The sequence below is a fragment of the Aedes aegypti genome, chromosome 2 (genome assembly GCF_002204515.2).
Source record: "Aedes aegypti strain LVP_AGWG chromosome 2, AaegL5.0 Primary Assembly, whole genome shotgun sequence".
Lineage (NCBI taxonomy): Eukaryota > Metazoa > Arthropoda > Insecta > Diptera > Culicidae > Aedes > Aedes aegypti.
Genome location: NC_035108.1, coordinates 10,617,250 through 10,641,358, shown reverse-complemented (window position 1 = coordinate 10,641,358; position 24,109 = coordinate 10,617,250). Strand labels below are relative to the sequence as shown.

At 36.4% G+C, this 24,109-nt stretch overlaps 1 protein-coding gene across 13 annotated transcripts in view; it reads left to right on the top strand.

Annotated features, from left to right (window-relative positions):
• Positions 1–24,109, top strand: part of LOC5567847 — a 318,832-nt gene that overhangs the window by 180,480 nt on the left and 114,243 nt on the right. Inside the window, exon 1 of one of the 13 annotated variants that reach the window (XM_021839897.1) lies at positions 4,927–5,580. The exons of the other annotated variants lie outside the window; for them this stretch is intronic. Within the exon in view, the coding sequence (XP_021695589.1) occupies positions 5,491–5,580 (90 nt within the window). The 5' untranslated portion in view covers positions 4,927–5,490. Of the gene's footprint in view, positions 1–4,926; positions 5,581–24,109 lie in introns of those variants that run through there. 13 annotated transcript variants of the gene reach the window in all.

The following is a 24,109-nucleotide window of genomic DNA, read 5'->3' as shown; positions in this document are numbered from 1 at the left end:
ATCCAATTGGAGGCTTGTGACCATTTTGTATGGAAAATCGACAAAATTGCAAATGTTTTGTCCAATACTGTATGTTTACACCGCGTTCAAAAAAAAAGTTCATTATTATGAAACTTTGCATCATTTTTTCAGAATTTCACCGTAATGTCTAACAATTTAAAAAAATAGAGAAATTCCTTCATAAATATGAGCAGAAATTATTTATCTCCTGTTCCTTATAGAACTACATCAGAAAATTTTGTCTAGGTGGTCTTTATGATACGATCGAAGACTTTCGATTAAAAAGTTGCAATTTCAATCCTCATTTTGTCAAACTTCAATTCAATTTTGTATAGTGCATGCGATGGAGTGAATGAAACATATTGTGCACTGCATGCACTAGCCTGCACATTGCCCAGTGAATCACGTTCAAAATCACATATTCGTACGTCAAAATTCAGAATCGCACAATATGCCAAATTCAAATTAATGAATATTAACAAAAAATTTATATAATTCCCAACTCTGATCTGTAAGTTGTAGTAAGTACATTCTGGAGTCGCTTATATCTGTGCGAACTAACAAATCATACCTATATCAATCCAGAGTAAATCAAATCGTAGTAACTTAGCAAAAATTGCCACCCAAGCTTGGTACACTGATAAAAATCACCCGTTCGATCTGTGTTTTTGAAATTATGGATCGATTCATAAACGTCCAATTCGCTGTGATTTTGTTGCAAACTTCGTGTGTGTTAAACATTGAATTCCTTTGTTGTTGTTTTTTGTTTTGATTGATTCATCAACCGAAAATAGGGATCCATATGGCTACCACACTTGAGTCATGTGGTTTTCTTTTTACGCAAATCTGTAAGTAAAACACACGACTTTAATGTGTAGATTTTTCTCAGTATATCTATTGACAAAATGGACTTGAAACAAATAACAAAGCCAGTGTCGCTGTTTATAAAGGTTGTATTTGTATTACGCACTCGCAATAAGCACTCCATCGGCATTAGACTGGCCCAGCTCAGTATGGGAGAAAAATAAAGTTGTATGATTCCACGGGGCACCCCCCAGAATTATTTCTTGGGGTTAGACGAAGCCTTTCTGAAAAATTCAGCTCATTTGGTCGTTCCATGGGCTGGCGCGTTTGAATTGAAGTTAATATGGGATTTTTAGCTCAAATATTTGAGCAACAGCACATCATCTACTGTTTGGTTCAGGAAAATTGATGATCGCGTTCAATTGGACTCAGAATGTCAAAAACACTACTTGATGTAATAGCGGAGAATATTGTAGAAGATTGTACCATGATCAAAATTAATAAAGTTGGTGTTTTAACTATCTGAAGTATATCATGCAACACTGCTTGTATTTCTTCAACATAGCTTGGAGGTAGCCACTAAGCGCATCATAGCCACCTATGACGCTAGGCGAGCTGAGGCACATGTCGCATACATATAAGTGACTGTACGGGAGTGCTGATCTAAGCCTAACTTTCAACAACTGAAAGAGTAATGAAAATAAGATTAAATCCCGATACAACCTTCTGCAATTATGTTCATTAGGGTATCAACTAGTGTATTTGTCATTTTAGGCTTATTTGAACGCGAACAATTAGTATACGGAACGAAATAGTGACATAGGATCAATTTTCAATATATATGAGACGAATATCCCATACAAACTTCAAATCGAATGCGCCAGCTGGTAAAGCAACCAATTGAGTTGCAATTTTGAGAGAGCGTTTTTCTTACCCTAAGGCTCATATCTAGGGGGTGCCCCGTTGAGTTTTACAACTTTTTTGTTTAAGGGCCAGTCTAATCGGCATGTATCACTTGATGGTGTGTTAAAGTGTCGGAATCTGAATCCAGAAGAATTTTGTTCAAGACTGGTTGAGAACTTCAATTAAGACAAGAGAAAGTTTTTGATAGAAAATTTTTTTTATTTAAAATGGCAATCTCGCGATGTATGGACGGTTGCTAGTTAACAAAATAACCTGCCAAAATTTCATAAAAATAAAAATAGCTGTTTTTTTGAATCGACTTTAAATTGTAACATTTTTTTCTGCGTAATTTTCTATTTTTGCTTGATAATTTTTCATTATTTTTATTCAAAAGTTTGTACAATTATCTGCAAAACATCCATACGACTCTATTTTGTAGGAGTTGTCATTTATCAATTACAGTATTTTGTAAAAAAAATCTGATAAAAACGTTTGGCTCTTTTCTAATGATAATCTAGATATAATTTAGAAAACTAAGTATGCAAAGTGGCTTATTTTGTCAAGGTCACATCCAGAAAATAAAATTTGAATCTGAGAGGGTGGGGTCAGCTCGGAATAAGATTGGGCGCGAAATCCGGTCAAATAAGAACCCAAAAGGCAACAATAAAAGATGGATTCCGTCTTATTATATCTTGCTGGTCTTGTCTGGGATGGTTTAATTAACTGGCTAAATAATTTTTTAATCAGATAAATCAGTGCAGCATAGTTTTCCCACTAGAAAAGATAGTTCAAGCAAGCATGGCATAAATATGCTATACTGCCCATCAAAGCATATTTGTCCCATATGGATTTGCGAACCAACACCTATTTCCGTCGCAACATCCATGTTTTATTATTCACTTTACTATGCATATAAAAATTAACTCATTTTGTTTAAAAATGTGGAAACATATAAAGTTGGTACAGTTCCATATTGAAAAATAAAAGCATAACAGTATCTACATGAACTTTCAAGCCAAACAGCAACTGCTAAACGTGAATTGTATTAAAGTTTATATTTTTTGTCAATCAATAGAAACAGTCAATCAAAAGAAACACAATTGCGTTAAATTAATATAGCATGCACAAATGTACTTGAAAATTGTGGTCATTTGTATGAGAAGATAGGCTTCAAAATTTGAGTGAGATTTTCTCAATGTCTACTTTTTTATATTCAGCATTTGTAAGCAGTATACACGGTAGTTTGATAATTCTATGATCACCATCGAGATAGGAAAATATAGAGACAAAGAACACATTTTTAACGAATACTAGATGTGGAAAATGGACTGTATTATATATTCTTGTTTTGATTAACTCATAATTCAGCACTGCTCCTTTTTTTCTGCATGACTGTCATTTTCGACATAATGATGTTGGTAACCACAAGCAGACTGCATTCCAATAACATGCATCAGACAGTTGAGATTTTAGAATACTTTGACATTACTTAGTGCAGTCTATGTAAGACAAGCAAGATAAAGTTTTAAGCAGAGGTTTTAACAGATACTAAATAACTAATTTAAAATACAATTCATTATCGACAAACAGAGCCGGCTAATGAGCTTTAACAGGAGCACTTATTTATTTGATGTCAAGCATTATATTTATAATATTATATTACTTATACAAAGCATTGTGAAATTGAGTTTACCGAAAATACAGTTGAACGCTATTTACACGGGAAAAAAAACTGATTCCCAAATCATGATTAACAAGTCATGAAATTCATCATTTGGTTAGGTCATGATATCAGGACCACAAATCATGGTTCCTGGAGCCATAATCATAATTCCTCAAAAGCGTAACATCCAGACTGACAACACTAAACAGGTTGCATTGCATGATTACATTCGTTTCGATCACCTCGATTCCAAAAAGAAAAAAAAGTAGTAGTGTGGTATGATGCGGGACTCTCAATCCGAAGATTCTTGGTTCGAATCTTGCTCTAGAGTTTGTTTTTTTTTTATATTGTCGATCATAAACGGAAGCGCGGCTCATGATTTTAGGAACGTGATTCATGATTTCGAGCGATCCGCAACAAAAACATAACGGGTGTGTTGCGTTACGGCAATTTGGCTCATGATATCATAAGTCTAAATCATGGTGTATTTTCATAAGCTAAAAACACTCTGAAATCATGATATCATGAGTCATAATCTTGTTTTTGGATTCTGATGTTTACCCGTGTAATGCTTCATTGAATCTGTTATGACTGAATGCACCGCAAATAAAACCTCAATAAATAACATCTAAGACCAGTATGCATTGACATTCTTACATAGGAATTCAGGACTTATTGCACTTCATTTTTAAGTGAATCAGGTCTGATTCCCTTCATATTCAGTAATGATTTATTCTGGCCTGATTTCCTTCATGGCATGTTACAGTCATTCAGGCCAAATTCACTTCACTTTCAAGTAATCCATTCTATGTTTACTACATATTCAAGTGATTCAGGTACATGAGACAGTCTCGTTCTACAAGTGTCTCAAATAAAGATATCAACCTATCTAGAAACAGTTGCGTGTCTTTTAATGTTTTCGTAGATTCAAATCTAAATCACTTCATGTTCAAGTAATTTAGAACTGATTCACTTCAAAGACTCAACATGTTAATGCTAATGCTGATTTAAAAAAATTAAACTCCACCTGATCATAATATCAAAGTCAATATTTCGTCTTTGGTACTATCACACATTTATCAACGCCCACTATCACCAAATCTTTACAACACTCTTAAGCCAACTCTTAAGCTTTTCAGTTAAATATATTCAAAGTTGTGTACAATCCAAGTAAGCTCCGATCTTACAGCAACTGACAAAGCTGTCTGCGAAATATATACCATTAGTTCAACTGTACTAAAACCTTATCCAACCAAACTTTCACCCTCACGAGATGTCACCACAGTCGTATTCACCCCAATTTTCCATGCATCCTTGGAGAATATCCCTGTTCCAATAACCCCAAAAAGCGCATGCGCCCACTTTCAAAACAAACATGCATACGCTCCGATCAGAGCCCCAATCAGGCTCCATCAGTATGGTTCCTCACAGAATTGTATGCCACCCGAAGTGCGTCCCTGTTTCGCTCACCTCCTCTGCACGCACAACCACATTCCCAGTGGCACCAACTTTCCAGGATCAATGCTACCAACACAACCCGCCACAGCGTTTTCCACCAAGGGAAGGAAGAAAACACAGACGGCCTGTGAAAATTGATGGTCCTGCAGCAATTGTGTGACGAGTCTCGTGAGTGTATGATTACTTTTGCATGGGTGGAAAATTTGTAAAATAGGTGAAAATTTGCTACAAATTGTGTGAAAATCAGTTTTCCTATCGTTATTCTCGATTGCATTCGTGCAAATGTCCGGATAAAGTGTGTGGTGACCCTTTGTAAATATCGTAAAATCGATCGGGAAAAAATCCTGAACGGAAAGTGATCTGTCTGGAAAAAAAGTGTCTTCACTTTGAAAGAGTGACGGAAAACCGATAAAACTCTAGTGCAAGCAATCCTTTACCGGAAGAAAAATCTCCACCAATTGCGTTTTGCAGTAAATAATCCAACGCAAGTGACCGAAAGGGATTTGGATTTGGTCCAGGTTGTGTAAAAGTTGTGTATATGCCTCAGATCGGGTTCCATCGCGATTCCACACAGCCCGAGGGTGTTCTCCCTCCGAAGCAACCGCAGCCCTAGAAATCCCCCCGGTGAACCGAAATTGCGAAGCGTCTTCGCCTCGAAAACTATGGATGAATGCCAAAATGAGATTGATTTCGAGGAACTAGAGAAATTGTGCTGCACGGAACATAGTGACGACGCAGTTGCTTCCAGCATGGTATGTAGTTGTGCGTATGTTGATGGATGGTCGTTCTATTTTCTCGAGGGGGGGGTGCAAGGGTTGGGAAGAATAATGGGCCCGGCGTATCGCGCATTCCAGTCTTTACACGAGAGATAAATTGCTGGGGCCCAGATAGCCGTAGCGGTAAACGCGCAGCTATTCAGCAAGACCAAGCTGAGGGTCGTGGGTTCGAATCCCACCGGTCGAGGATCTTTTCGGGTTGGAAATTTTCTCGACTTCCCAGGGCATAAAGTATCATCGTACCTGCCACACGATATACGCATGCAAAAATGGTCATTGGCATAGTAAGCTCTCAGTTAATAACTGTGGAAGTGCTCATAAGAACACTAAGCTGAGAAGCAGGCTCTGTCCCAGTTGGGACGTAACGCCAGAAAGAAGAAGAAGAATAAATCGAATGTGACAAGTACGAGAGTAGCGTCTTGGATTCGATTTCGCAACCTCATCTTGTGTTGAGTAAAATATGGTTTCATATTTGGATTGAAGTAACAAACCAAAGCACGAATACTATAAATCAAAAGGCAATTCCACATGCGGCTTCGAATCCCGCTGGCTCTCAGTTAATAACTCTAGAAGTGCTCATAAAAATAGATAAGTAAGCTGAAAAGCAGACACTGTCCCAGTAGGGACGTAACGCCTGAAGAAATAGGTAGCAATCTTCAGCATGCAGCAAAGAAACAGTTATATTCCTGATATTACTTATCGTGTTATTGGTTTACAAATTTTCGAACTCGTTTTGCATAATGTGCAATAACGAGAGCTAAGAAGAACTAAGAACTAAGGACAACCCTCTTTGAAAGTCTCTTCTCTGAATATGATTGTAATAAAGAATAAAAGACATGATAAAATAATAATAAATTTCTAAATTCACAATTACCTTAAAAAATGGGCTTGAAAACTGTCGCTAAACGTAGCGTAAATGTCAAGAATGACTTTTTAGTGCGCATCGTACTCTCGTGCAGTGCCTACACAAATTATTTCTACTCTTGGTGATAATCCTTCTTGGGCATCGTCTTTGGAAAAAAAAGCTCTTAGAAGATCACATCGAATATTGATTAAAGAAGGAAATGCTTAATGATGATAATTGCATCAAAATGAGTCATCAGTTCAATGCGTTGGTCAAATTTACCGAACATCAAATCGAAGCAACTTCTAGCTCAGGCTCTTCTATTCATGTGAGGGAGCAAAGGGTGCTGTTAAACATGGCCAATATTTCCGAATTTGGAGGATTTATGTAGGAGATCTTGAACACTATTAGGGGAATCAATATTTCTTTCTAAATCGCAAAGAAAAGAGACTGCAGCGTTTGGACGGAATCCCTCGAAGATTTCGAAATATTTCTCAAACATTTTGAAGAGATGAGGTATATTTTTTTACTCATAACAACAAAACTGAACGTTTGTCGTCTTGTAAGGTCTCTCAAGTGTATATAAATCGTCTGAAGAGATAAAAAAAATACTTGGATTTTTTCCTGTCCAAGTACTCATTAGAAAGAATCTATCTCAATAATATGGCTGAACTCTAACTAAAGTGATCAAGGATGCTAATTGTATGATTTGTGGAGGTTCTATCCACGCTAAGGACGTCTGTCGTCATGTGAAAGAAGATAACAACAAATTTGTACAGTCGACTCTCCACATCTCGATGTTCTTCATCTCGATATGATTTTTTTTTTTTTTTTTTTTAATTTCTTTATTAGTATCATTCCAAACATTACATTCATTTCTTATATCTAGGTGTTCTGTGTTATTTGACAACACTATCATCCTAATTTGGTAAAACAAATTTAAGATTTAATCAACATTTTGTTAACAACATATTACATTTCATTTGCCGTAGCAGTTCAGTTTTTTTTACAGGTGAGTTGATTTCACCTGCTTATAAGAGAAAAAAATGTTTTTAATATACTTAACCTAACTTAACCTAAACATATAACGCATTAATCGTGGCAATAGAAGATTGTAACGATTTTTGCCTGAAATTATTAATGATTGTATTTGACATTTGTTCCAATGTTTCAACATTGGATATTCTATGTAACTCATTGGTACTATACCAGGGAGGAAGCCTCAGAATCATTTTCAAAATTTTATTTTGAATTCTCTGCAGAGCTTTCTTCCTGGTATTACAACAGCTAGTCCATATTGGTACAGCATACAACATGGCTGGCCTGAAAATTTGTTTGAATATCAACAGCTTGTTCTTAAGACAAAGTTTTGATTTTCTATTAATAAGGGGATAGAGACATTTTACATATTTATTACATTTGGCTTGAATGCCCTCAATCTCGATATGATTTCATAAGTCCCTTCAGTCTGCATACATTTTCACCCTCCATATCTCGATATTTCGTTCTCAATTTTCTCTCCGTATGTCGATATGACCAATATCGAAGGTTACTAGACCAAATTTTTTGGATTCAAAACAAATTAGGAGTGCAAAATGACGTCTGTTTGTGTATTACTCTTTTGGCATCGGAGTGTTTTTCAATCTAGTATTCATTAAAAATTTGTTCTTTGTCTCGATCTCTCCCTATTTCCTTTCGATATCGAGATGTGGAAAGGCGACTGTATATGCAAAATGCGGGGCAACCATAAGTCCTTCTGGGATTACTTTTGAGGAAAACGAATTGCGGAGGTTCGTACCTGACAAATAAACGGGAATGTTTATGGTACCGTAAAACGAGGTAACTTTGATAGTTTATTGGAAGAAAATTTCCGCATTCCGTTTTAAAGGTTTTTAATATATTTTTAAAAAACAAGTACTGATATAAAATCGAAAGTCTCTTTTCGGTTTTGGAGTAACTTTGATAATGGATATCTAAACACATAAAAACCGACTACTAACCTATTGTTTGGCATCATTGTAGTTAATACCTGACTGGTGAATGTTAATAGATAACATGGATTAGATTTTTTTTCATAATTTAACAAAATTTGTAGAAAAATTCACTTACAAATGTATTTCTAGTGCAAGCATGCATGACAAACACCATCATTAGTCTGCATGAATTAGTATAAAATAATATTTGTTAAAATATATTTGTTAAAATATATTTGTTAAAATATACATTATGAATATACGTTTAGACATTGAACTCAACATAAAGCAAACGTTTTTGGAAAATTAAAAAGTATATTTCGAACAAAACCAAATGAGTTACTTGGGGTACCCACTTCAGGCAACCAGTTTTTGATTTGAGTGTTTCTCTTGAAACACAGTTTGATAAACATACTCACGGTGCTCTCCAAACCGTCATTGTTAGAAAAATCTCCAACAAATCTGAGCTGACCAGTCGTTTTCTACGGCTAAGCTGCGTGTCTGAGCAAAATTTTATAATAATCGTAGGGCCCGTTTTGAAGTTATAAATCCAAAATCAAAGGAATTCAGTTATATTCATACGATTTTTCGTTTACTGTCATTGTCATAAGACGTATAATATCAAATTTGGTTTACATTTGATTTGTGTAGTGAATTTTAACCACAGGGCAGTGTTTTGAATCACAAGATCGGCTAAATTTAGAATTACGCCCTTTTTGAGGCACAATCACAAAAAGCACTAATTTTAAATAGATTAAAGAGCAGAGGCGTCGTTGCTTCCACATATGCACACTTTCAGAGATGACAACTCGTTCATCGTAACCGCCAACTTTTGAAGTACAATTCTATAATTATCTCAATAAAATTTAACCCATTTCAATTATCTTCATTATTGATAGCTTACAACGCAAATGTTCACCTATCAAAATATTTGGCTTTTTGGTGCGACGCGCGATCTGATTTTCTCTACGCGCTATGGAACACTTTGTTCCACACTACACGCTGCAGCTGTGACGATTAAAACCAACGCGTGCACTCTCATCGGGAAACGCACTGCCTTGTATCGTACATGCATTTCTGTATATATGATAGAAAGCTTTTTGAACTACCTACAAATTTCAGTGTGTAAGTTGCCAAAGCGTCAAATCTGGCCGGTACACAGTCCTGCTACATTAACCAAATCGATCAGTGCGAGTGTGCGGATGGGGAGACAAGAGAGAAATCAATCCATGAGAGAAATCCATTTTACTTGCTCTCTTTTGGCTTTCGCGCCTTCAGCATCACCACGCTAGTGCTGTGAAGCACTGACGTGATTTTTCAGGCGACTGACGGTAGGAAGTTTCTTTGGGTTTGGTACTCAGTACTCGCGTTGCTGTTTTTTGTACAATACTGGTGAAAAACCTCGCTTACAACATAAAGTATTAGCGCGGTTGTACTTTTTTTTTTATTCCTTATGTTTATTTGAAAGGCACTCTGTGCTCATGGCCGCCACTGTGCCGGAATCATAGTTCTTCTTTATCGATACAGATTCTATTTTTCTATTCTATTTCTATTCTATTTTTCTATTTCTATTTTCTATTTTTTTGTTTTGTGGAGGAGCTGGGAATTGAATCCATGACCTTCCGCTCATGAAGCAAAATGCGTAACCTCACGGCTACGCGCCCCTCTAGCGCGGTTGTACTTGCGATGGCCAGAAAATTAACTCAAAAGCGGTCGCGCTTTCCATCCCGTAATCACCAGCATTTTCACGCTTGTGGTGTGTTCTAATAGCAAGCCTTTTTCAGGATGCGTGCATTAAGTACACTATGCGACCAAGATTTTGTACATCCATAAATAATGCAGCTCGGAAAAATTGGTAATATTTTTTACAAAACATGCTCAAAGAAATTGTTAGGTTAGGTTAAGGAATTCCTTAAGATATTTTTCAAACAAAGTTCTCAAAGAATTTGAAGTTTCTTCTGAAATTCTTCACGGATTTCAACTGGAATCACTTCTAGGATGCCTCGAGAGATTCCTTCAATATTTTATCTATGGAGTCTCTTGAAATATCTATAACGATTCCACCAGACATTTTTTCCTAAGTGATTTCTCCAAAAGTTCCTATGTACATTTGATCAGTATCGACTTAATGGATTCCCGCCTTAAGGAATTCTTTAGCAATTCCATCAGAATTTTTTCCTGGAGTTCCATTAAGAAATGGTTCAACATTCCTCCACCAGAAAAATCGCCTGAAAAATGCTTAGGAACTGTTATTCGTCTGGAATAAAGAAATTTTGAACTCAAAGATTTTGAATTTCTACAATAGTTTCTCTAATGATATATCTATGAATCCTACTATGCCTTTGATACAGAGCCTAAACAAGTAATTTGTCCAGGATTTTAAGTGAATTTTACTATGAATTTTTCAAGTGGTTATGCTTACGACACCTTTAAATTGTTTCCGGAGTTCATGTAGGGATTTGTCTTGAGACTCCTTCGTAAATCATTCCAGTAATGTTTCGTGATTTTTTTTATTCAGCGGCGCTTTTTAGGAGCAGTTGAGTAATTATTAGTTTTAGAGTTACGTTATATCCGAGGTATTACTGTAATTCAAAATCGTGGACTTGCAGGGCTTGGGTTTTCATGCATTACATAAGACGCACAGTGGCGCGCCTTCATACAATGGTCGGACGGAACTTCAAATGCGTCCTAAATAGCTTGGAATGGCAATCGGTAAATCGTTTGGTTTTCTAATCAAATTTGTCCAGATTGTTTTTCATCCAATCAAATTACTAGGCTATTATTCCATAAAATTTAATTGTAATGTAGACATTTGTACATAAACTTAAAAAGATATACAAGTTATGAAACATCATGCACATATGAATGAAGAAATATGTAAATTAAAATGAAACATAAAAATAAAAATTGAACTTCTAGGGGCAAGAAAAACTATGTGTCGTTTGAATATATGGATCATTTGCTGCTCTTTAGTGGGTGGCTCATTTTCCCGAAACACCATCAAACGAACGGAGTTTTAAAAATTTATCTAAAGATTAAGACTACGTTTTCAAATGAAGCTTATTGTGACCAAATTAGTTATGATTTCGTTATGAATCTCGTTATGATTTCAAATTTTGGAAAATCGTCGCTCAATAGTGTAGTAATTGAAAGATGGTAGAAATAAATCCACATCTGATCGCTACTATGATAGTTACCAGAAATCTGACGGTTCCACGGAAGCCTACTACCACTCATTTCTGCTGAACCGATTCAATCACATGAAAATCGCAACAGTTACGAACGTAAGACGAAGTGCAATATTCACGTTGCGTTTCAGAACACGACACGAACCCGCCGCCGGGGCCAAATCGATTTGATACTCTGTTTACGTATCATGCCGATGCCAGCCTTCGTTCAATCTATAACTCGATAAGTACAACTACCACTTTGTTTCGGTTAGGGTTACTCAAGTAGCACGAGAAATATCCAACTTCTACACACTTCGCCGAATATAGCAATTTCTCTGAGCATTCTAACTATAACCACTACACATGGTACAAAAGTCTATAAAATGTATTAACAAGTGATTTTGAGTGCATAAGTTTTTGAGATTTTGTCCGACCATGCACCACTATGAGACGTTTAAAATTCAGTCTCATAGTGACACAAGATCACTGAAATTGGAATATTCAAGATTCGACAGCTACATGCTTGAAGCAAAGTTGTTTATGAATTCCGTGCAATTTTTAGTTTTATTTTTTGGAAAATCGTAAATTGTTCTGTGACATAGTGGTTATTATGCTGGTCCACCATAAACTGGTTTGCATCCTACATAAAATGAATACTTCTTTGTAAGCTTTCTTTTCAATCAAATACTTAGTTTAGAAACACCAGCTATAACCGTTGAAAGCAAACAAAAAAGTGTCGGTCAACTTCTTAGTGTGTTAGCTTATGTTAAAGTTGGAAATGTTTTTCGTGTTGTTTGATGCGAGAGTCTTTTATTTTTCAGACACACATTTCCTACACTAACTGACTTTTCAATTGTAACAAAATTTGATTTTGCTGGAAGTAATTTATCTGAAATTCAAAACTGGAAAGAAAAAAACTTAAGGGATGACCCACAACTGAAAACTTAAAATCTGGAAACATTATTTGAGGTATATTTGCGCATTGTTCTACAACATGTAACCATGTGTTGCATGTGAAGTGTATTGAAACATTGATTCACCAAATTGTCCAGAGTATTATGCTACAAAAAAATAGTAACATGATCAAACCGTCTCTATAATGCCTTAAAACACTTGAGCCTACGAAAGCTCAGTAAATTATGAAAAACTTTCTTGGCATGTGATTACAATTTATCATTACATTAATTATCATTACATTTGAACAAGGCCAACGAAATTAGAAAGGGAGTAACTCTAATTTTTGTCGATCGTATGATGTAAACTTCCGCCTAGAGGTAACAAACAACTGGATCAACTAACCTTGAATCAAGTTTTGATGGTCATCAGAATAAATAGATGATCATGGGAAGTAAAAAACGATTTAAATTACATTGATTCCCTATGAACTGGTGGACTTATAACTTCAAAAGGGCGTAAATTTAAAACGGACCGTACGATTTTTCTTTTAGTTTTGCCAATACATGCAGCTTGGCCATAGAAAATGACTGGTGAGCTCAGATTTGATGGCGGTTTTTTTTTTCTTATAATAACGGGCTGGGGACCGCAGTGTACATCGTGATTTGTAAAACAATAATGAAAACTTTGGAGTTGGGTAATATGTATTGTTGAAATGCATAATATATTTCAAACTGTTGTTGTGTTCTCCTCAATGGTATACTAATCAATACATTTTCATTTACACTTTGTTAGTTACAATTCATTCGCATTGCACTCGATGACTATTATTCATCCACTTCTCTTGGGAAAAGGCTCCATTGAAACACGAATCAATTCTTCTTCCAATCTCGCTATTCCACAAAACACCCATCGAGCACTCCAATTGGCTAAAAATAGACCAAACCACCCCATGGGAGCCGACACAAGCGAAAGCCCCCGCAGCGACCTGCTGACCGAAGTACAAATCTCGCGTTGATTATTATTTGTTTACCAACAATGCTGTTGGGAGCCTTCTTATTCTTCTTCCCGTGCACAGAGGTACCTGAAATGCTGAAACAAGAGATGTTGTTCATAGTAAGTCTCTCTCCTGTCCGGGTAATTGGATTTTTACATAATTTTCGATTCGGATCAGGAAAATCACCATTCCTCTTTGACTCTATGCTGGTCTTATACGCTCAAGAACAGTAAACCGGTGGCATATTGGTCAATATTTTAGAACTTTTCGTTCTATTATCCTTAGAGGATCAGATATTGTCAAACTAGTATCGACAATATCCGAACTTCGTTGCTCTATGTCATTTTTAAAATTTATGATCTGTTGATAAAAATTGAAATTCAAAAATGGCGATCTTGATCATCTTATTGCATAGCATGTTTGAAAATGCAAATTGGTCTAATCTACTAAATTAAGGGCCTCTGAATGTAATTAAGTTACTTAAATTATTGCTACAAATAAACTTGACCATTTAACAGCTAAAACGAGCTTTGAGAATCTGATTGATGGGCCTATAAATACGAAATTTCTTTTGGAATTATCACGTTTTTCGAAAATAAATGATATACGATCGAAAAATAAGAATTTTATTGTTATTTTTTTTTTAACATAAGAAGTAAATTCGTAAGTATAGGAAAACTTAATTTAGTATTATACAATTTAATTACACTAGAGTTTGTATCCTTCATTAAAATAAGACACCTTAAAACTAAAATATATTGAAAGTCAGTGATGCCAATAAAACGTGATCATAATTCATTTTCGAACTGATCAAATTTGCCCTATAGTGATCAATTTTACCCCGTATTACGGTACCGACCAAGATCATGACGATGATGCTTCTCAAGGTATCATCAACATTGCCCATGAAAGATAGGTGTGTTTTCGTGGTTGGGCTTTCAATTGCTGCTCTCAACTATGGCAAATGGTGTTTTGCAGTTTAAAAAATTAAACTGACACGATTTGGCCATTGCTTGCATTATAGCTATTTCCCGAGCTTTGAGAAAACGAACGGCGAGAGGAAACCGTAAATGCACTACAAGACCCGTTCCAACGGGTTTCCGGAGTGGCAAACGACTCTTGTTTCGAAAGCTCATGCTCTGTACTGCCCTTTCGTGCCACCAATTTGTGCTATTCAGCAAAAGAGGTGATTATTAGAAATAGAGGATCCCATAATGGCACAAAATGAACATCCGCAGAGTCCACTCCATTGGATGAAACCAGGTGGAAAGGTATAGGGCAGCAAAGGTTGCTGTCATTTTTTCCCCTAAACGGTCGATGCAATTTTGTCATGATGATTTACGCTTTCAGAAATATGTATTTCCGATGTTTTCTGCTCTCTCATGCTGAAGCGTATGGGAATTAAAAACAAGCATTGTTTTCGTCAAATTGTCAGTTGCGTTGAGATTTTCGACGTTTCTGGCACAAACATTTGATGCCAAATTGCCCCCTTTAAGATATATTATATCAATCCGTTGATTATAGATAAGTAAAGAAGTAACTGAGGCGACCTAAAAATTGTATAAATTTGTGTGATAATCTTTCCCAATGCAATACCGCATACCGTTGGAATTGTCAAGAAAATAGCTCCCCCGGGGTAAAACACGTTCATCACATTTTCGACTCATTTTCCACGGTGATTTATGACAAGTCGATGAGCATGATGAACGGAGATTATGTAAAACGCAATATGAGAAACTCATCATACTGGAAAATTATACCGTTCCGATGCAAGTTAGGAGAGTGCAATTTTGTTTGCACCACTGACTTCCGATGTGAGCAGTGTCGTTGTACTATAGAGGGAGACGGAGCAGTATGGTACCCTAAGGAGTTTTTGCCATGTTTTACTGACAAGTAGTCGAAGCTTAATTTAGAGTCAGATTTACACTAATTAGTTACGTGAAAGTTTTATTGATATGGAAGTTAAGGTCATTTTACCCGGTTTGACCCAGTGTCCCACCGGAATAACTCCGAATTGGTGAACATTTCGAAAAGAAATATAATAACTCTTGAAAAACAAGAATTTATTCAATTTTCGCAGAGTCGATACTGTTTGAATTCTGAATATTTTCGATTAGTTTTGTACTTGAAGATTTGTTTCTTCATCTTCACAGCAATATATAATTATAGTTATGGTTGTATTTTTCGAGCCGATTATAATCGTGTTTAATTTTAATTAGAATTTTAATGAAATTTCAATGTATAATTTATTCTTTCGTCTGGTAACTAGAATAAAGTTTGCATCTAGAGTGTAGAAATATTTCCATATGCAAAGATACAGGAGGTGTCCATTCTGCCCCCGGTTCCCCTACTTAGGAACATGATGCAACTTTGTATATTGAGACTCGCTCAGATGGGAAATCAGGTGACGCCTTAAGCGGTGATGACTGCTATGCGGCAGCTAAGCACTAATTGTAGTTATTTTGTGAATTGAGACTCATGTTAAATCCCATCGATTACGACACAAACAGCGGTGGGATTGCAGTAACAGTGATTTTCGCATAGGCCTTGAAAAAGAAACAAAAATCGATGACGGAGTGATTAATAGGTGAATGCGGTCGCAAAAGTATACGCCCTTCACATCAGCTCAGCGGAATAACACACTGAATAGGAAACTATCCTACCATGAAAGTGGTAACAGAAATCATTTCCCAGTCACTATTTGGAGGCAAAAGCCGAAAGTGTTGAGCCAACACGTTATATTTGTTTTGACTTCCCTACGCAGGCGATTTCGTTTGCCAGACCGAATGGATGATGACGAAGCATCAAAACGGTTTCATAACTTTATCGATCTCCTGGAGCCAACCGGTGAAGAATCTCCTCTAGCAGTACTGGGTTATAAATAAATTCATTTTGCTACTTTACTCTTCCACACGAGTACACGAGACCTGGGCAATGCGGTTTCATTTCCCACGGACGATACTTTTTTCACCATTACTTCTTACTTCCGCTTAGAGGAGAATTATATTCACTGAGCTAAAACGATTGCCTTGGTGGTATAGGATTCCTAGTGGAATGGAGTCCTTTTACATATTTATTACTATTCAAGAGTGGAAGCTTTCTGAATAGCGAAACAGGTTTATCCTGTGTTGTTTAAAAAAAAGTGAGTGTCTGTGAAAACAACTATCCAAGAGTCCATGTAGCATAGAAATTGGACGTTGAAAATCGGAAGTTACAAGTTGTACATTGAAAACTAGGAATTTTCAAGTCTATGGGAATGGGAAATGGAGAGATTAGAAGATTAAGCATTTGTAAATTGAAGTGATTGTAAATCGAAGATTTGTAAATTGAAGGCATCAGATATTCTATGGAGTGAAAATAAATAAATTGGAATATCAAGACAATGGAAAAAAGGAAGAAATTGATTAGAAAAGATTGGAAATCACAAGAGATTTGAAATTGGAAAGATTGAAAATTAATCGATCACTGCTGTTGCGCCCTTATGATACTAAACGCGAGAATTTTCTCCGACGGAATATTTTGAAACTTTCAGGGTGTAAGAGTTGTTCAGATACTTATCCTCGTCGAAAAATATCTGAGGTATATGCAACTTCGACAATAACCAAAATTTGACACCGTGATACAGCCAGCCAAATCTATCTATTTATAAATAAAGATGAAATGGTGTTTGTATGTCACGAAATGGCTTGAGAACAAGACAACGGATTCACCTGGATCTTTTACTGCACTGTGTTGGATTTTGTCGATTTCATGCACTTTTTGAATAGCGCCCAAACCGTTGATTTTAGCGATATAGATTGTTCGGAGAAGTTTCTTGGTATATCAAAGCGCATCTTTTGATGCAAAAAGTTTTGTGATCAATCCATCTAGCAGTGAGATAGAAAAACTATTTTTTCGTAACATTTAAGTAGTCATATGGTGTCTTCGAAAAAGTTGTAGAATTGGCTATTTGAAACAACTTTGTCGAAGACACGATTTTTCTATCTCTAATACTTTTTGAGATATATGCCGTTGCATGTGAATGACCCCTGTAAATCATATTTTTTATCATAATATGTTCCCCATAATCCCACGTGACTGCAAGGACGTGTCTGACGCCGTTATTGACCCTGAATAAATAAAGGCATTGAATTATGCACACTGAAGAAGATTATGACCAATCCCAGCCGAAATTCTGGTTGATTCTTTGAGCATTTTCACTGACTTCGGTCAATCACGGAATAGCAATTATTGATATGTGTAGTCAGTCTAAGCTAAGCTGAGTTAGTGGAAAACCAACTGATTTTCTTTGATTCGAAATCGTGAGATGAATTAGCAACAATCATCAACGACGCGTACAAATTTCAATGACGGCCTACTTCGCCTTAAAGTTTTACAATTTATCGTCATCCGGGGGCAAATTGATCACTATTTCACAACTTTTTATTAAATAAAATTTAACATTTCATAATAGTAGTTTACGGAATAAGTTTCAGAATGATGATTTTTACAACACGAATCGTAAATTACGACGAGTGTTGTAAAAATCGAGTTCTGCAACGAGTTGCGTACAACATTTTTTGCAATTTCGCAGAAGACCACCTGAGGGTATCAGAAATCATATCGGAATACATTCACAATTATTTCACAATTTTTAAAAAATTGTTGTGTTATAATTCATTACACAACTCAAAACAGTTGGGTAATGAGAAAGCATAGCGTAATGAATAATTACTGCACTGGTTTCAGTTGCGTAATGAATATTCCCGCACTGCATACTTCAATGCAGGAAAGTAGACCATTTCATGACAGATTGACGTGATAAAAAACAGCCTATTACGGTGAGAAATGGATTACCTGTTCTGCACTTATCCACAGTTGATCAGCAGAAGTTTACTCATTTCATTTTCTATGGGGAAAGGCATCTAACTTCAAATTTCTTGTGAGTGACAGCTGTAATAAAAAAAAGGTAGGCGTGATAGCCATCACCATTACGCACAAATACCAAATTTTTTTTTCAAAAATAGTTCACAATTTTGAGAAATAATTCGTTAGATGCATTTCGCCGTACAAATATTTTTTGCGTTACCTTTTAGTGATTTTTCGTGCATCGACAGTAGCGCATGTGCGTTACTATGTGGTGAGTAGCGAATTAGGCCAAGCATTTAACATTGCAAAAAAAAATATTTTTATATCAAAAAATGAAAATGACACATTGGGGCGAAATTGATCACTATACAATAAAGCATATTTTAGAATGTAAAATTTCCCTACTTTTGGGAACTTATAATCAGAAGAATCAGTTTGTTTGACAATTTGAGACATGAATTTGCGAAAAAATACGCGTGCTAGTGAAACTCGTGTACGCTAGACCGGCGCTTTAGCCAACTAAGCTACAGAACACCTTATGATTCTGCAATCGCAAATCCATGTCTCTTTCGGACTTAGATGCCAAACCCCCAACACGCTCGCGTTTGTATCTCCCGATTACAAGTGAGAGCTAATTGTTTATGGATACTGAGTTCTTACGCTCTACAGCCGCATACCTATAAACCGAATACTTGCAGGCACGAAATTCAGTATGCGTTGAGCTCTCAGTATGGTCGCACGCTCTACGACCAACTGCGCCAGGAGTACGCAACTCGGGATACATTAATGATTAATGTTGGGGGTTTGGCATCTATGTCCGAAAGAGACATGGATTTGCGAAAAGAGAGACTCGGATCCACTTTGGCTTTCTATTCCGCAGACTCATAAGGTGTTCTGTAGCTTGGTTGGTTGAAGCGCCAGTCTAGCGTACACGGAGTCGTTAGTTCGAGTCTCACTAGAACGCGTACTTTTTCGCAAATTCATGTCTCAATTTGTCAAACAAACACACTCTGTGTCTTCTGATTACAAGTTCCCAAAAGTATGTTTCAGGCATACCAGCAAATTTGGTATATGCTAGTAAAGGGCAAACATTCATTAATGTGAAATTCCCCTATCTACTAAGTTTAGGTCTCCTGAATCTGAAAATGATGTCAAAATTCTTACAACTCGTGTATATCATCATTTTATTGCAAAATAAACTTTGTAAATCTGCATAATACGCCTAAATGTATTTAATTTCCCTTAGAATAAGCACGTGATTCAACAATAAACGGTTTTACGAGCAAAACACTATTCTTGTTAGGCTATATGATTTCAAAAATGAGTTCAGCAGTTCACGCTGAAGCTTACACAACATTTTTCACAAACAAAGTTTACACGCAGTCTTAACACAAGCGAATTATTTAGTACCAACATTTCCAACAGTATTTCTAACACCTTCAGAAACTGTGAATATTTCTATGTAAAACTGACCTTAGCTTAGCTTAGACTGACTACACATATCAATGGTTGCTATTCCGTGATTGATCGAAGTCAGTGAAAATGCACAAAGAATCAACTAGAAGATCGGCTGGGATTGGCCATAATCTTCCTCAGTGTGCATAATTCAGTCAGGTGGGATTGGGGGAAGGAATGTTAATGTGTAACCTTTGCTATTTGGAGACCGTGTTTGCCTCTGCATCTCCACAAAGGTTACTGGGAGGGTTGTTTGTTAATGGGGAGGATCGTTGGGTCACAGGATTCACTTTGATAAGCGATTAGACCATGATAAATAATTATTTGTGAGATATAAACATGCTTATATGTAAATATAATTGAGTACGTGACTTTCAATTGGAAGGTACTTAATTCAAATCTCGCTTTTATTTATTCATTCATAAACGGATACGTGAGTCTTAGTTTTATGCATTTGATTGATGATTCCAAGGCAATCAACAGCAATAACATGATGCGTGTATTGAGTTACGGCAATTTGACTTATGTTATCATATGTTCAAATCATGGTCTATTTTCATAAACTGAAAACACAGTGGAGTAATGATATCATGAGTAATAATCTTGTTCTTAGTTTCTTATTTCTACCCGTATATCTTAGGGAGTTTTTCCAGAAACATTTGAAAATATCCATAAAGAATCAGAAACTGTTACTGGAATTTCTCTAACAATTTCTCAAGGAGTTGCCAAAGAAATTTTCAAGAAATTATTGTAGGTTCGGTATGTTATCCGGAAGGTTTTTCTTAAGGAAATCTAAAAGTAACGAATAATGAAACTCCTATTAAAATACACTTGAACTTCGAGGAGATATTAAACGATTCACTCCTAACATTTCAAAAAAAATAGTGGAAACATTATCAAAAAAAATCATGGATGTTATCCTACTGGTTTTTATAAAGGAAATTCTGAAAAATGTTGGGGAGAATCCTTGAAGATATTTTTGTATGAATAATCAGAGTAATAATAGAAACAATTGATGTAGCATTTCTATAGTGAAACCCCAAATGAACTCTAGAAACCAAGGGTTAGTTTACTTGAGAAATCTTTGGAAGATACTGGAGTAAACTCCTTGAGAAACTTCATGTAAAGCAGAAATTCAGGGAGCCTGGGCCATTCCTGAGAGAATCCAAGGAATATTTGAAACTAATTTGAATAATTACTGAAAAACTCGCAGTAGGAAATCCTCTTGAAACTATTGGAGGTTTTTCTCGAATAATTCCTAAACAAATTTCTTCAATCCTAGAATTTGTACGTACCTAGTTTCCAGGAATATTTTTTTGTACGAACATTTCAGATATCCTAGAAAAATAACTGTAGAGGTCGGTTGGAGTGTTATTGGTAAAATCTCTAACAAAACAGTGTGTAGCTCGTAGTGTTTTAGCAAATACATAAACCAAGATAAATATTATCACCACTGGTAGATAGAGGAGTATCTTATTTTCATCGTAGCATTGTAAAATTCAATTCGTTTGCCACATGAAGCTACACGCATGGATACCAAAGGCTTTTAGGAGAAGATCATAAATTATTCGAGTTTTGGACAAATTAAGTAATTAGTAAGTTGATAAAGGATTACCTGGAGAGATTTCTAAGTATCCTTTAAGTAATTAATGTTTGAATTACAAAGCAAATTTCTGGGAAAATTATTGTAGGAATTTCCTCAAGGATCTGTAAAGGAATCTCTAAAGGTATTTTTGAACCTCTGGAAAATTCCTGAAACTTATTATTGAGTAACCTGTGAAGTAATTCCTGAAGAAATCTTGGAAAAGCTAAGTATGAATCTATGGCTCTTCAAGAATTTACATCGGGATTCACTGCAAGAAGAAGCAGAAGGGAAAAAGTAGTCTTAGATACAGTTTAAAATACTAAAAACTTACATTAAAATTGTGACAAAATATCTTAAAAGAGACCTGCTACCAACCCAGCCAATGTGAATTCAAGCGTTCAATTGTTAAAAAAATAGGCACAAGAACACACTAGGCACAAGACCCAGACGGAATTATTTAAATAAATTCCAGAAAAACTGCAACTGTTGAAAAAAAATACCAAACACTGGTTGAATATATGTATTAAGACTTTCCTTTATAAAAGCATGTTTGTAAAATATTCTTTTGTTAGCAAACATGTTTGTCGTGTTCTGAATATATGGCTTATAGGAAACTACGATGTTGATGCGTGTCCAAATTAAAATTTTCATCTTAAGAACGTCAAATACAAACTGAACGAATGAACGAAATGCAGTGCTTTTACCCTGTAATAATCCAAACCAAATCCACGATTGCATTCGTAAATGCTCCTCTCAGTGCAGCCCTTTCCAATTTCGATAGTTCAGTTTCCTAATTGAGCCATGATTTGCAGAATCACGAACTCTAAATCGTTTTCACCTTGCTCCATGCCATGCTGTATTTTCTCGTAAATCTTTTTTGGAGCACTCATCTATTTGGGACACCAACGCAAGACGTTCAATACATTCACGAGAATGCAACGAATCAGCGGGGACGCACGTGTTTGAGACATGGAGATTCTTTTTCTTCTTTGCATTACGTCCCCACTGAGAAATAGCCTGCTTCTCAGCTTAGCGTTCTTATGAGCGCATTCACATTCATCAACTGAGAGCATTCTTTGCCAAATTTGTCATTTACAAATTCGTAGTCAAGGAAATTTTAATTTAGCAAACATCGACTGGCAATTGAACTCAGATACCTTCAACATGGCTTTGCTTTTTATCGGCGGACGTTAGCACTAGGCTAAGGAAGGCCCCAACATGGAGTTCTATATCTCCACTAACCAACCAACCGAAGAGATGTTAACTACACTGTCGGTGATAGTTTGCTGTTCTGCATCACTTGGACTAACCTCATAAACTTTAAACTTTGTCGGCTCACGCTTCTCCGAATGTTCGCATATCCATGGGTGGCAGGCAACATGACTTGTGGCGTGTAGCAGACGAACAGGATTTCAAAACATAAACGCCGAATTCAAATCATTTTTCCTATGGCTTCGATCCGAACCAAAGCCACCACTAACAGGCTAAATGCATGTCAAAATCCACTTTGGACCAGCAACAATTTAATAAGAAAAAAGAAACGTGATTCAACTTTTGAACTCCATTTCTCGTGTGTCGTTCGGTGCCAAGTTCAACCGTGGACGGTTCATGTTCGTGTGAACTTCTATCGCGAGGAAAACAAGAGCCCAGGTGAAACATGATTGCATGACGGCGTCTCCGTTTCGTTGTATTTGACATAGACAGACCAGGCTTGCTTTCGCAGATCATAAAATAGGCAAAGACACTAGCCGATGTTCATTTGAGGTATATCTGCCAAGCATTCAAAGGTCAAATAGGAACAGCCCGTGGGAATCTTCGGAATGGATGAGGATGATCTGCTTAATTCAACTCTCTTCTCTGCCTGTCGTTTAAAACTAGATGTTCGGTACGTAGTTTCAATTTATTTTAAGCCTTTCAATGAACAACCATTCCGTGAGTATATGCTACACCTGTAATTACTAGCATTACCTCGTCTGGCTGACGCCTACAAATGGGCCATGTTTTACGCTCGACCTTACTCAACTCGTTCATTGAACGAGTAACAGGGGAAAGGTAAACACACGTTCGTCCATGTCTGTTCGAGTCATTCGATACATACCTACTTTACCAAAGGCAAGCAAAATCGTTTTTTTTTTTCATGGCGAAAAGCTAAACCGCAAACAAATCCCCTTCTAGACTGTTGGTCGCCGTTCTACCTACATAAATAGTCGTTTCGATTCTTGTGCGGTAGCCAAAATGAGCTCTGTATCTACATTATGGAGCCATGCATGCTACACAGGAGGGGTCGTTCGAAGACGATGTAAACCACTGGAATAATTAGAGGAGCTTGGACACATTTCACACTGAAATTGATTATTCCAGTTGAAACAGATTCCAACACTGTCAAACGAGATTACATTGTTGAAGAACAACCCCAAGGAGCATATGCTGAGTATTTTGATGCCAACTATTTCAGCGTATGTCTTTTCGTTCAGGGTATATTCATTTTGTATGGGTTTATCGATCGTTTTCTGCGATTCAACTCCATATGATAAGAATAAGAATTTTCAAACGAGCAATAATGGATCGCAAACTGTTATGAGTCAATCTCATTTTAATCACAAATAGAATTCCTTCTTCTTCTTCTTCTTGGCATTTACGTCCCCACTGGGACAGAGCCGGCTACTCAGCTGAGTGTTCAATGAGCACTTCCACAGTTATGAACTGAGAGCTTTCTTTGCATAAGTTGCCATTTTTGCA